Source organism: Stenella coeruleoalba (genome assembly GCF_951394435.1).
Source record: "Stenella coeruleoalba genome assembly, chromosome: 2".
NCBI classification, from domain to species: Eukaryota; Metazoa; Chordata; class Mammalia; order Artiodactyla; family Delphinidae; genus Stenella; species Stenella coeruleoalba.
In genome coordinates this window covers 49,471,175-49,486,504 of record NC_137147.1, presented here as the reverse complement: position 1 = coordinate 49,486,504, position 15,330 = coordinate 49,471,175, and the positions used below count along the sequence as shown (strand labels likewise).

The window sequence follows — 15,330 nt, the reverse complement described above, 5'->3', positions numbered from 1 at the left end:
TGGACTGGGCTGGAGTTCCAACCTCAGGGTATCAAGTTGGCTAAATTTACCAGTTTGTCTCGGAACTTTACCTTTCACTCAAATCCAAAAACTGCTGTCCTTGCCCATTTTGGACGAGCAGACAAAATATGCTCTCTAATGCCTTGTCCCAGGTCTCAGTGAGCTTCCTTTCCTCATGAGCACATTGTCTGTACCTTAATAACCTTCTTCCACCGGAGAGCTGGGGGGTAGGACATGGACATAGTGCCCAAAAATCACTGGGAAAACACAGTGCCCCTGGCAGGGCTCCAAGGTGACTTACATGTCACTCAGCAAAAGCTACCAGCAAATATTTACTGCCTACTGTGTGCAGATGTTGGTGGAGGATAAATAGAAATAAAAGACAGGATCTCAGCCTCAGGCAGCTTACAGCACCTTTGGAATGATGCAAGCACAAGACACAAGTACAAGACAAGACATGGCAACAGCAGATGCTACATGAGTTTCAAGGGAAAAAAGTTTGCTTCAAACTGGGAGTCATAGCTCAACTCCCTGACTTCTGAAGGGATCAATGACTGCTCACAGATCTGTTCATCTGTCCCCTGCTTCCCCCTCTTCTCCTCCCCCCTATTCCCCAAGAGTAGAAACAAAGGAAAGGACTTTGGGGGTGGGAAAGTAAAACAAGAAGGGTGACATAAGAAGAACCAGGCTTTCTTCCCGACACTTAGAAGGTTGAGCATCTTCTAAATAGCATCTGAATAATCCGAACTAGCCCGACAGGCTGGAGTCAAGGACATCCAGAGAATGAATTACCACATCATAATAAATGAAGCGAAACACAACAGCATTCTGTAGACTGCTAGGCCCTTATAGAAATGTATGTTTTCATTGTTGCTATCATCATTCTTCGGAGTTTAACTTGATCCAAACTATGTTGAAGAGAGAATCTTGTGTCTTTTTGGACAATTAGAACATACTCAAAATCGCTGATTCTTTTTCTTAAAACAAACCTGGACCTTTAATGGAGCCATTTCCTTGAAACTTTCCCTCTTTGTGACTGTAAAGGGCATTAGATGAGACTAGGAACTTGGCTCTGCCCAGCACTGACACGGGTAAAACTATCCAGTTTCCAAAAGGCGGGACAGAAACACCACTTACCCAAGGTTTTCCTAATCAGATAGAGCTGATCCACATCTGATTTTCCGGGCCACAGAGGCACTCCTGACAGCAGCTCAGCAAAGACACAGCCAATTGCCCAAACGTCTACTGGGGGGCCGTACTGCATGTCCCCCACCAACAGCTCTGGGGAGCGGTACCACCTGGTGGCCACATAGTCTGTATAGTAGTCACTTGGTCCAGCTGGCCAGTGATGGGACATGGAAAACAGAGAGAGCAGTGCAAGCGAGGAATCAAAACCAGGAGGGGGAAGACCTGAGAAATCAAGCTTGTGTTCCATCTGTGGCTTTCCTAAATCAGTGGTTCACAATACTGGGTGCACATTAAAATCACTTGGAATACAGTATTTTAAAAGTTACTGATGTTTGGGTCCCCCCCCAGCCCAATTAAACCAGAATCCCTGGAGGGGTATCAGTATAGTTTTTATAATTAAGAGTTTATAGTTTCCCAGATGATTCTAATCTACAGCCGAGGTTGAAAACCACTCTTCTAAAACAGTAGTTCTAAAATGTACTATTTTAGCAAAACATGGTAGAAACCAGGAGGGTAACATACTTTTTAATAAGCACTTTACTGTGGTAAAATTTACAGATAGCATACATTTTAAACCAGTGTATATCGACATGTTTTCAATTAATTGCAGACGTGTAATTTATAGCAAGCTTATGCCCTAAATATACAGGAACCAGCTTTCTGTAACATTTAGATTCTTTATCATATTAAAAATCTTTCCAGCTTTGACACTTAACTAAAGAAAACTTCAATACTCACTCAAAAGCCGAGCGAATCCAAAGTCGCAAAGCTTAATCACAGAATGTTTTGTGACGAGGATGTTTTCTGGCTTTACGTCTCTGTGTATGCACTAATCACAAACACCAAACCAAAGCAGATTAGAAAGGAGCAACTACAATACATGGACTGAATAAAACCTATGAATATTTAGCAAATATTTGAGAAATCGTTTGAACCTCTCACTGGCCTTTTGGAAAACAGACTACAGAACAGCAGCCTAAAATAAACCTAGTACCATACCCATCACAGCCTGAGTCAGCCCAGATTCCTGAAGGGTCCCTAAAGACCAACAAGTGTGAAAGGAAAAATGAAAGTAGGGTAGCCAGATAAACAACAAATAATTTTTTAGTATAAGTATGCCCCACGCAATGTTTGGGACATATTTATACTAAAGTGTTATGATTGTTCACCTGAAATTCACATTTAACTGGGTGTCCTGTATTTAATCTGGCTACCTTAGGTGACAGGGAAAATGTTAAAAGGCTCTGGGTGAGGCCTGCAGCATGGCTGCAGGAGCTGCAAGTTGGTGCCTAAGCAGAATTCACAATCCAGTTGTTTAACTGAGAACAGAACACATTCCGCCTGGTAAACAGGACAAGCCCTGGGCCTACTGAGATAAGCTGGGAAAGAGAAGGGCGGGAAGCAGCAGCTTGCCAAGACACCTCCCTTCCAGCTCTGACATTCGTCCCCACCAGATAAATAAGAGCAGGCAGTGCTCACCCTCTGGGGAGTCGCTAGATGTCAGCTCCGTCCCACACACATCCAGCCTTCTTTCTGTGCCTCCACCCCACGGGATGTAGTCCCCATGCCAGAGTTTAGACACAAATCACCTGTGGTTTCCAGACTACAGCTGACATTGCTTAACAGGGTGATGCTGGAAGAATGTTTAAGAATCTTCACATGATTTTCTTATTAAATAACAATTTTTTGGCAAGGAACAAATCAACAACCTAATTAAAATTACATAAAAACAACCGTGGGGCCATAGTACTGTTCAGGTTCCTAATAACCTTCCCTTCTTCCAAGTGTTTTCCTCTCTGGAGGAGAATGTTGGAGACTTCGCGGCTGATACCCTGGGATGATCTTGACTCTCTAGAATCTGGAGAGATGACAGAGTTTCCTCTTGGGCCTGGCCTAGTTCTCACTCCAAAGGATCTTCGGGGTGAGACCTCAGTGTGTTTCCCCATGGGTATTTATTATTCTGGAAAAACTGGGGGGAAATAACTGAATTATTCTATTACAATCTATCTGATTCTCAGCAAATAATGGCCCTGAGATCTCCACTTTTTTTTTTACCACTGGCTTCAAATATTATTATAAATGGGTACACCCCTGAATATCATGATGACAGATGGTCAGAAGTACTTGTAAGCAAGAATGTGCTCCTATTCTGCTCTGGGAATTCTTTACAAGTTTCTACAACCCTCCCCCCCATGCACATGTGGCCAAACAGCTTCAGGGGCTCTCCAGGGAACTGTGGTATGCGGATATATTTGTTCTTAGTGTCTCTGCTTTTCCCCACCAGGGCCTTTCTGCAGTCTCTCTTGCTCCCCCATCCTAAAACCTGCTCTCAGGAAACTGCTAGCCCTCACTCGCAGTACCTATAAGGTGTCCACGCCCCCTGCTATGCATGCATTTGGACAAGGACTGTAGCCGTGAGCTAGGTGGAGGAACAGCCGGGAGAAGTGCCGCCTACTCTCATATTTGCTTCTCTGGGAAGGCAGCTTCAGGGAAAAAAAAACCATTTAGAACAGCGTGAGGAAGGGGATTCAGCCCCACCAGTGAAATTGGACCCTGGCTGTTGTCAGGATGACATATTGCGGTAAATTGCCCTTGTGGCCAAAATGAAGCTCTGATGTTGGAGTCTGGCTTCTGTGCACAGGGACTGGGCCATGTTGTATTGGAAGGAACAGCAGGGTTCCCAGCATCTGTGAAGTCACACCACCTGGGCAGCGGTCCACTGTGCTTCCCGCCAGCCTCGCTGTGGCTGGGAGTGCTAGAGGTTTCCACTGGCTGCTTTGTTGCAGACTTGGCACCTCTACCTCACCAACGCAGACACTAGTACGTGTGCATGGCACTTGAGACTCCACATACTGCCCTCAACAAGCATGAGCCACCTGGGGTTCCCCTCCCCAATTTCAGAGTATTTTGAGGGTTCCAGACCAACACGGACTCCAAGTGAATGGGATTCTACCTTAAATCTGAGCAGTTCCTAAGCAACGTAAAAATAACTACTTTCTTAAAATCATAAAAATGCATCTTTAAAACCTGAACAAGAAGGACTAGCTAGGTTGGCATTTTTAGCGTCTACTTACCCCAACCAGGCTTACGAAGATTTGGGTAAAAAATTCTATCCACAAAAGTATGATATAAACTTTGTACAAAGGCTCCACCTCAGCTTAAGGGCAGCCTTCTGGTTTTTAGAGGGAGATCATGAGACTTACATTGTGTTTATGGCAAAAATTTACGGCTTGCAATGTCTGCCAAGTTATGCTCTTCACAAGATGTTCTGGTACCCTATTAAAAAAAAAAAAAGCAACACAGACACATTCTTTAGTGTTGCCATGGAATTCAGCTCAAAAAAAGAAAAAAGCAAACCAAGACAGGCTTAAGTAGTGGAAAATCCTAGGTCACACATACAGTCATCTAACTCATGCGACAGGCATTCCAGGGGTCCAAAGTGTAGAGAACACATGATCAGAACACTGCTGAATTCCAGGGACAGCAAGGTAACAACAATGTAACATCTACGTCTATAGGGAGGGACCAGGAAGACCCACAGGGATTTCAACGAGTACTTAAGACCACCTACCTCGAACATCTGTGGCACCACTGGGAACCTGCCTGGTGACTTGAGCTCCGTCTCAAGTTACCAGGCAGGTAACAAAAAAGGAGCTTTTTGTTGATGGCACGTTATTAGTAAATATCAAGCATGAAAGATGCTGTTTATTTTTTCAAGTTGCCCCAACTGATGGCCTTGAAGCAGAACTCATCTTCCACAGGTGGGCACATGGTTTCTTCAGATTCCCTAGGCAGCACTTTTATTATTATTATTTATGCTTGCATTGGGTCTTCTTTGGGGCACACGGACTCCCCTCTAGGCTTCGCGGCATGTGGGATCTTCCCGGACCAGGGATTGAACCCGTGACCCCTGCATTGGCAGGCGGACTCCCAACCACTGTGCCACCAGGGAAGCCCCAGCACTTTTTTTTTTTAAGGTAATGAAGATTTTACTGATGGTAAGGAAGAGGTTGACATTGCACACCAGGCAACAGAAGGTCATAATAAGTAGACGCCCACATAGGCATCTTGGTTCTTTCCTCACACCATTCCTCTCTGGTAGCTGGCTGCATCCTGTTCACATCTCCCTGCCCTGTTCTCTATTACAGCATCTAAACCTCATGCCACTGCTCCCAGCACTTGCTCCCTGACTCTAAGCTTACATAACCAGGGCAAACAGTGGCCCCAGTAGGTCCTTTGTGTGAATCAGAAAACGGTACCTGCTCTGAGAGCATTTTTTTTAAAAAATATTAGGCAATGAGCAAAACGAACTACAGAGAGAGTACATTTATTTTCAAAGACCCCCGCCCACCAGTTAGACTTAACTGTTTTTACAAATCAAACATTAAACAATGTTGTGATCCTCAGCCAGAACTAATATGTACACCAGGGAGGAAGCTCTGGAGTACTTGTGTCAAGGTGACCCAAAAAAGTCACTTCCAGCCTCCGGGAGGGGCTATGAGGCCACTGTTGTCACAGGCCAGATGTTCAGGAAATCCTTTCAAGCAGATAAGGGGAAGCTGGAACAGTGGGACAATGTGGAGGAAATGAAGAGGCCACTTCCATGAAGAAGAGCTGGGACATTCCTGGGCTGAAGTAGCTTTTCTCCAAATTCCCTTCCTTATTCTAGTGACATAAAGGTACAGATGCCAGAAAATCTCACCTGTCTAGAAAGAAGGCCTAGAAAGATACAACTAAGAAGAGGACATTTCAGGGGACGTGCTTTCCCCCAGCCTCCATTTTTTACCCAGAAAAAAATAGAATATATGTTGATTATGTAATGAATTAAGTATTAATATAAGGTTACTCAGTACCAGGCAATTGTAGTCTCTAAGAACATTTCCCAAAAGAAATTACGGGGCTTCCCTGGTGGCGCAGTGGTTGAGAGTCCGCCTGCTGATGCGGGGGACACGGGTTCGCGCCCCGGTCCGGGAGGATCCCACATGCCGTGGAGCGGCTGGGCCCGTGAGCCATGGCCGCTGAGCCTGCACATCCGGAGCCTGTGCTCCGCGGCGGGAGGGGCCACAGCAGTGAGAGGCCCGCGTGGCGCAGGAAAAAAAAAAAAAAAAGAAATTACGCAAAAAGAGCATTTAAAAGTAAATTATAATAGCGTACCATTAGCGCTCCTCTAACACTAAGCACCTTGTTACAGTCTTCAAACGTAAAAATTCTGTTCAAGCTACTTAGTATCGTCTTGGGTCAGCTACTCACTCCACTTTTTTTTTATATATATATTTTATTATTTATTTAGGCTGAGCCGGTCTCAGCTTCAGCAAGCGGATCCTCGCTGGGCATGCATGATCTTTCAGTTGCAGCATGCAGACTTCTTAGTTGCGGCATGCAGACTCTTAGTTGCGCACACATGAGGGATCTAGTTCCCCGACCAGGGATCAAACCCGGACCTACTGTATCGGGAGCACGGAGTCCCACTCACTGGACCACCAGGGAAGCCCCTCACTTCACTTCTTGATTACTCTGTTTCTGCTCTGGAATGCCAGGGCCTCAGATTCTATCTCTAAGACCCCTTTTAGCTGAGGATGATAGGAGCCAGGTTTTTCACTGTTGGTGGAGGGAGTTACGGATATGGAAAGGAAGAAAAATAGAATCTATTCTGTGGCGCCTCACTGGGACTGGATACTCACATATGTACAGAGGGCGCTGTGCTGAAAAGGGTGCTATCTTATACACATGCTCCAGAAAGCTTTTCTGCTTAGGACAACATCTGACGGAGTGGTTAAGGTGATGAGAAGCAGCCCAATTTGGACTATATTTTAAAAATAGAGTCTTCAGGATTTTCTGAGAGATTGGATGTGAGATTCAGAGAGAAATCAAGGAATGACACCAAGTAATTAGCCTAAGTTGCTGGTTTATGGTGGGGCCCTTTACTGTGGAGAATGCTTGGGGAGAAGCCGGGGAGGGGAAGGGAGGGTGGATGGGTGAGATGCTTCTCAGCCATGCAAGGGAAAACTCTGGGAAAGGAGTTCTGAATTCAGAAGGAAGGTCCAGAGGGATAAATTTGGGAAGCATAAGCATAATGATGGGATTTACAGGCCTAGGAGTGGATGAAGCCACCTAAGGAATGAATCCAGAAAAAAGAAGAGAAGGTCAAGCCCTGAGGCCCTGCAACATGTAGAGATCAGAAAGAGGAGGGGGACCCAGCAAGAGACTGGGGTTGAACACCGAGTGAACTAAGATGACACTCAAGAGAACACAGTGTCACTGAAGCCAACTGATAAAAGTGCTTCAAAGGACTTCTGGGTTAAGATGGTGGATTAAACACACCCATCTATTTCACTCTCTCCTAAAACCTAACTAGAACGCCACTGAAGCTCAATCTAAATATAATAAGACATCATCTCACCCTCAGGCAGCTTATAGTATCTTTGGGAAAATAAAAGTACAAGACAAGACATGGTGACAGCAGGTGAGAGCTACAGCTGTCCCTCTGGAGCCCACTGAGCTGTGGTCCAACTTGACAGAGGTACTCCCTCCAGGGAGGGTGGAATGGAATCCATCTTCCACTCGTGGGAAGAGGTGCAGGAGAAGTGCACTCCTGGGTCCTCCACCAGTGTGACCTCACGGCACTCCTCCTGCCTGCTTTGGGGACTTTGTTTCACCCCCAGGAACATAAAAGCTTCCTTTTATGTTACTCCTCCAAGGAGTAAGGGGGTATCATTAGAAATATCTGTGGTCTAGATTTCTGTGTGACTGTACCATCATTTTAGCCAATTGGAGTCAGAGATCCTTGGCCACACTAAGTAAGCAAACCCAGAAAGAGGAAGACCGGAGATCCAGGAAGTGGTGAATCAAACTATAGAGAAATTCCAAGAGGGGATTCAAAGGATGACAGCAAAGGGAAGTCCCAGGAGGACAGCTGGTCAGCGGGCTTGGAGAACAGCAAGCCAAACAGATGGAGAATGGGGGTCTAAAGGCAGGATATCACCAAGGGGGCAAAAAAGTGAACTAATGGATTACCTGATTTGATTAGCCTGTGGAAAAGTATGCTGAGAGACTATTAAAAAGAGTGGAAAAAGTTAGCAATAGAATACCAAGCAAATTTAAAAAGCAAGGCAAATATAATTTGCAGAAAAAATACAAAAAGAAACCCTAGTATGGTAAAATGCTCAGCTATAAGTAATATTTACAGGCTGGGAACAGTGAATGCTGAATTAATAAAATTTTAATGTAACTACTTGGGGGGAGAAGGGGAAGCAGAGGAAATAATGGTGTAAGAGAGCGAAATCCTCATCTATCAGAATAGTCTGTAGATAATGTCTAAAAATGTCTAAAAATTAATACATCAAGAAATAGCAGTACATCACTATTTTTATTACATTACATTGCTAGATTTAATTTGCTAAGGTTTTTTACACCTAAGTTCACAAGGGATATTCACCTGTCATTTTCTTTCCTTGAAATGTCCTCATCTAGTTTTGGTATCAGGTTATAGTGGTCTCACAATATGATTTGGAAAGTACTTCTTCCTGCTATATTTTCTGAAAGAGTTTGTGTAGGATTGCTATTATTTCTACCTTGTATGTTTGAAGGAATTCATTCATCAAATATTTTAATAATAGAAACCAAAGTAGCATGACTATAAGGAAAAAATATATATAAATCCACATCATTGGTGATAAGGTGAATTGGTTCAGTTTGACAAACCCTATGAGCCGATAATCCCATTTTGAGAACTTCTAAAGAAAAAGTGCAAAAGAAGAAAAATCTTCTTTTTGTAGGAAGATTTTGAGAGTAGAATCATTTATCAGACAAGACACTGAAAATGGCCTCAATATTCAACAATGGAGGAACAGTTAGATGGTAATGTAACTAGATGTAATATCTTATAGTTAATAATAGATCTAAAAATTATACTGCAACATACTTAGAAACGCACATGAGGGGTTTCCCTGGTGGTCCAATGGTTAAGACTCCGTGCTTCCACTGCAGGGGGCGCAGGCTAGATCCTGGGTTTGGGAACTATGATCCCACATGCCTGCCGAGAGGAGAGGCGGGCAGGAGGGTGGGGCGTGGTGGAGAGAAATGCATATGAGAAAATATTAAGTGAAGAACAGAATTGGGGGGAAAAGTCATTTCATCACAGCAACACGGAGAATGTGCTGCTTCGTCTGGTAGGGCGGCCAGCAGCCTGGCTCCTTTTACAATGGTCTTCAGGTTTTCATATACAGACACTTAGTTTTGTCAGCACACCCAGACAGTATCCATTTCAAAGGGGCAGGCGAACATTACACAAATTTACTAGCCTGATATGTAAAGCCAGAATGCTAATTTATTCATCCATCTTTAAATACTGAGTGCCAGCTTATGCTCTCGTTGTAGGCAATTCCATAGAGAAACTCAAGTTCTAATGAGAATGGTGTTTGGTGAGCAAAGAGTTGGAATGAGAGAAAGTACACAGTTTGACTGGTTATTGCCTTTATGCTGAGACAGTTTAGTTGCACCCATCTCCAAGTTAGGAAGCTGTCGTCCTTAGATAAAATGTGTGTAATCAGTCACATCTAACCAGCCTGCAGCCTCCTATCCCTTTAAGGATGCTTTGCATATCTCTGCCCTGATGCATAATGTGTTGGTTTCACAAAATAACTCCCAGAAAGCAAACTTCTGTCTCTCCTTCCAAGTTTTGGAACGGATGGACTATGACCCTAATGTCCTGATAACAAAATTGAAATGAACAGAGAGAAACCTAAACAACTGCTGTGTGAAAGTGAACAGATTAAACTGCATTTTAAACACGTCTTCAGAAATAAGAGAGACGAGAGAGATGACAAAGAAAGACCATGGATCTCTTCCCAGGTTCTCCATACAGTAACGGTCCTTTCCACCACTGCTCCTCTAATATTTGTCACATTACAAGAAGTCAAGCAATCAACATCCATTCAAGCTTCATTTCTACACAAGGTTACAACAAAGATGGGGACGAAAGGGCTGGCCAAGCTCCTATAGAAATAATATGTTCTTTGAAATTTATCTTATAGAAATATTTATGTTTACTGTAGCCTTATTATTAGAGAAAAACTAGAAACAATCTAAATATTTATCAATGGGGGGGTTGAATAAAGAAACCATGGTATATTTGCACCATGGAATTCGATACCATTTAAAAAATATAAAAGTAGAGATGTAGGTATGAATAGGGAGACAGCTCCCAAACACACTTACAAAATGAACAGTATGTAGAGTTCAATCTCTTTAAATACATATATGCATAGAAAAATAATTAGGAAACCATTTCTCAAACTTTATTTCTATATGTTTCTGTGTTGCTTGACATTTTTACAACAAACAATGCATCACTTTAAAAAAGAGAGTTTTAGAAAAGTTCTGGAATTCCATTGTCAGAAACTGAAAACTTGTAGTAATGCCCTTTACCCACCAGATGTTCTTTGAACAAACTATATGAGAGGCAGAGGAGGATCTGGTGGTAATGGAATATGCACAGGAAAAAAATGGGTGAAGTGTCTGGCTGCACTTACACAGGGACAGAAAAATGAGGAGAGAACACCTAAACCAGTTGTTTATGAAACTCTGACAGAGGAGAGACCAATAGTTAATAGAATAATAAGTACAAGGCCTATTCAGTCCTACAGAAGATAAGGAATATGCTTGTTTGAGAGCAAATATAAGCAACATGAACACAGCACTGGGAATTATAATGGACACGTATTTATGCCACTATGACAGGATATATTCTGGCATAAACTTGCTTGTTAGTAGCAGCATGAATGTGAATCTTCTCCAAAAGCCTTCCAAAGGAGTTCAAGAAGTTACCAACATCTTACAAGGAGATAAATTAGTATGCATTTCAGATTCAAAGTAGAGATAAGTCTTTGAGTCTGATTTAGCAGGAATTATTTTTAATAATTAAAACATTGCCAAAGTAATAAATGGAACATGGAGAAAATATAAAAAAACAAAGTGGAAAATATCTATACAACCATCATTCAGAGATAATCTCTATTAAAACATGTATATTAATTACTTTTCTTATTTTCTACCTATATATAAATTCTATGAAAGTGAAATATGTTTTTTTATTATAGCATTTTTTCTTCATTTTGCAAACACTCATGAACATTTCTCTATGTCAATGTTTGCTTTATCTTATAAGCATGATTCTTAGCAGCTCCACTGTATTCCATTTTAAAGACATACTATAATTTACTTAACCAATCCTCTATCATGGGACATTTCAGTTGTTTCCAATTTTTTTATTATAAACAATACTTTAACAGTAGACACTTTTTAAACTAAATATTTACACACATACTCAATTATTTTCTTGTGGTAAATTAACAGAAGTAGACCCACTGCCAAACTGCCCTCTGGACAGGTTGCTCTAGCAGTGTACTAATAATTTCCTTGGACAATATTAGGTTTTAGAAATTTTTAATCAAAGTAACTCTTTGTAAATGAAAAATAAAACATTGTTATGATTACTCTTCTTTAAAATCATCTTTAAGGATCAATTTATCAGTTTGCTGACTCACTCACTCCACAGCAAGTATTGAGAATATACCAAGTGCCAAGAATTAAGCTAAAAATTACTGGGGATACACAGATGAGGAAGGCACAGCTCTTGCCCTTGAAGATTTTATAGTTTACTGGGCAAACATAAATAATTCCAGAAGATGTAATGGATACCACAGGAAGGAACTCCCGAGTCTCCTAAGGTAGATATCATAAGGAGGTCATCTTTGAGCTGTATCCAAGGGCAAGCAGGAGTTTGCCAGGCAGAGAACGGAAGGTAGGGCAACCCAGGTGTTCTAAAGCCTAGGATGCAAATGATTCCATGGGATTGAAAACTGGTGGGAAATGGGGTGTTTCTTGCGAGTAAGTGAGATCTTGTATCCCATGCTAGGGGTTTTTACCACACCAGTAAGCTTTGAGGAGCTATTAAATGACTTATGTAGGGGAGTGGCATGATCCACTTTATATTTTAGAAATTTGTACCTGGAAATATAGTGATCACAGGACATTCTTGGGGTAAATGTACAATCCTAAGGAGGACCAACCTGCCATCAGGCAGGAAAAACGTCAGCATTAGCACATTATCTTCTGTTGATACTGTCTAACAGATCACATATGAAACTAAAAGAGAACTGCAGTCTTCTGAGCTCTAGGTATTATGATCATCAACTCATAGCACTGTAGAGCTGGAAGTTCTCTTAAATTTTACCTGGTACTAAACTCTCATTTTTAGAGGTAAGGACACCTGTAAGCAACTTGCTAAAGGTCACACAGGTGATGCTGACCCACTTTTACTGGGAATACACAAAGTTTTATTTTATAGTATAGCTTTATTTTGTAGATCTCTACATTGAAACATAAAGTTTTCCTATGAATTTCAAAATCGTTGGTTGACAGAGTTAATGACGTTTACTCCTTAATGATGACAAGCAAAATTCTGAAATAGCATTTAAAGGATCGGAGAATCCAAATAGGATAATGGAAAGTAACTTTTATTTTTAAAACACATACACACACACACACACACACACACACACACATCCTTAAACGTCAAAGTAAATGCATATGATCTGACTTAGAATAAATCTTACTTTTCAAACTTGCTCAGTTATTAGTGTTCCTTAAATCAATCTTATATTTGACAAACCATGGCACAGTGTCATTTGGAAATGAAGCTGCTTGTACTTAACCACACACGTGTCTACCAGTCTTTCCCTTCTCTAACCCACCTCTATATTAAAGTATTTTCTGGAACATATATAACAGATTTTAGCCAGTGGAGTTAAAAAAATCTGCTTCCAAGCCTCTAATCACTCCTCATCCTGTCTTTTATTCTTCTGCTTAAACTATATGCTAAAAAAGAACTGACTCCCAATTGCTTGCAACCCCCCACTAATCAGTGTTTCTAAGTGACTCAATCTAACATGCTTAATCAAACTCCCTGCAACAACCCCCTAGTTCCACGTAGCACGAGTAACTTATACTAGTAGGTTTAATTGAAGTGTCACTAGCAAGCTGTCAAAAGAGCAAATATCAACATAGTCAATGTTTTCTCCCTTGAACACATAATTTCTCTGTATCAATGACTTGCTGAAAGGAGGGAGGTGTCTGTTCTCTTGGCTCTCTCTGGCTGTGTAAATTAACAAGAAAAGCCTGTGCCATGGTCACTAATGAACCGTGAACCACTTTCATCCTATCTGCCCGGAGGTCATGGCAGATCATACATAACCACCACCACATGGCAGAGCAAGCGCTTGGCCAAGGCTTGAAAGCCTTGTTGAAAGAGCCTCAGCCTCCAGCCACTGGCGTGCGAATGTGAGCCAGGATGGGGTGCCGTTCCATCATTCTGATCTCCAGTGCACTCTACATAGCGTCTTCAGCCAAAGTTGGGCTCCCAGGAACACAGCAAAAGACAGAGAAGAGGAGATATCCTTCCCTGTTCGACTTCTCTGGAGTCTCCTCATCTTGCAAGTCAAAGGTCGCCTCCTCCATGAAGTCTTCTTTGATTGACCCACTTGGAATCATATCTTCTAGGACCTTGTAATCATTCTACCCTCTCCCTCTGGCACAGTGACTGGTTGCAGGGGTAGTTGCATCACCTGAGCTGAGCCAATCAGTCTTCTACTGGACTTTGTATGCAGACGCTACCTTCTTCTAGAACTTCCTTTCTTCTAGAATGGCTACACAGGTTGATAAAAGCCTGTGGCAATGCTTTCTAGTTCACACTTTACCCTTCCTAACTGCTTCCATCTCACAGCACACACACATACCCTCCAAAATCAACCCTGTAAAGGAGACTCAACTCCAAGGCAGAATGAAGCCAACACAGAGAGGAAGAGTTGGGAGTCGTTGGTGCGGGGGAGAGGGAGACAGAGAGAGAGAGAACGGCCCCACCTAAGGCGCTCTGCCTTAAAGACACCCAGCTGAGGAGTGGGTGGGAGCCAAAATCCAGCCTGCATTCTGCTCACCCTGGCAAGGAGCGACCTTCAGAGGAAGGGATCTCACCCCCACCCCGTCTTTTTTTTTTTCAAACAAAGGCTCTGTCTGCTCACCGAGCCTTCTGCTGCTGCACACAAAGGCGTTGCCTGTGCTAGAAATGTGTTATAAGATCAGCGGGACCTCCAGAGTCACCTCTCCAATCACAGCCACCACCACTTCCTTTTTCACCTACACCCGGCTTCAGTTGGGTTTTTTGTCATTTGTAACCAAAAAAGTTCTGACCAATAGAGCAGACCAGATACCTGGGTTGCTTCAGATAAAACACCACATTTGTTTTAGCCTTAAACTTCCTATTAGCCATTGTCTTTGAACTCTATCTTTCAACCTCCAAGTCCTTAGGCTTCCCTAGGCAGGCACAGAATAACTAATATCCCTCCTTTTCTTTCCTAGAGACTGACATAGCATTTATGCAGAGATAATATACCAAGAAATCAAGTTCAACCGAATAATGTAGTTGTTGCTTTCGTCATGAAAATGATGAGTTATGATTTCTTTCTCAACATTTCTGGTAACCCCTCAGCAGCAGAGTATGCTGGCCAAACACTGGCTGCCCTTGCCTACTGTGAAAAAGGGTCATAACTCATTTTCCCTCGCAAACCCTAGTGTGTTTTGCTGTGTTTTGTTTGTAAACAACAGGTCACTCACCCTCTTTGGTGTTTGTCCAGCTCGTGGAGCACCGTGTGGTCACAGTATTCAAACACCAGGTGAAGCTTCCGCTTCCTCCTGAAGACTTCGATAAGGTTGACGAGGTTGGGATGCTTGAGTTGCTGAAAACACGAAAAGCAAGGTGCTAAAGTGGAAGTGTGAAAGACAGTTTTCTCTAATTTTGGCCCAACAGAAGAAAGCAATTTGTCCTTTAGAAAAATTCTTGTCTTGGATTGACGGAGGCTGTCGATAGCACTATCTTTCTTCACTTGATGAGCTGTTCGTTAGCAGCCTGTAAGTGAAAAATGATCATGATCCTGGTGGTTAGTGAAGGTAAGGAGAGATATGAGAAGGCTGGGAAAAAAGAATGAAAATGTCCCCTCCTACAGAGATCTCCCTGATCTCCCTAGACTGGTTCAGTGTCCCTCGTGGCCCCCCTGAAGTATGAATCCTTTGGAATCCTTCAAACCTACT

At 42.5% G+C, this 15,330-nt stretch overlaps 1 protein-coding gene across 2 annotated transcripts in view; it reads right to left on the bottom strand.

Moving 5' to 3' along the window:
- Nucleotides 1-15,330, bottom strand: part of CDKL1 (cyclin dependent kinase like 1) — a 69,079-nt gene that overhangs the window by 9,305 nt on the left and 44,444 nt on the right. For both annotated transcript variants that reach the window (XM_079913232.1, XM_079913231.1), the window contains exons 3-6: nt 14,857-14,978; nt 4,392-4,464; nt 1,927-2,017; nt 1,138-1,338 (exon numbers count right to left, since the gene is read on the bottom strand). In XM_079913232.1, the coding sequence (XP_079769358.1) occupies nt 1,138-1,338; nt 1,927-2,017; nt 4,392-4,464; nt 14,857-14,978 (487 nt within the window). The remainder of the gene's footprint in view (nt 1-1,137; nt 1,339-1,926; nt 2,018-4,391; nt 4,465-14,856; nt 14,979-15,330) is intronic.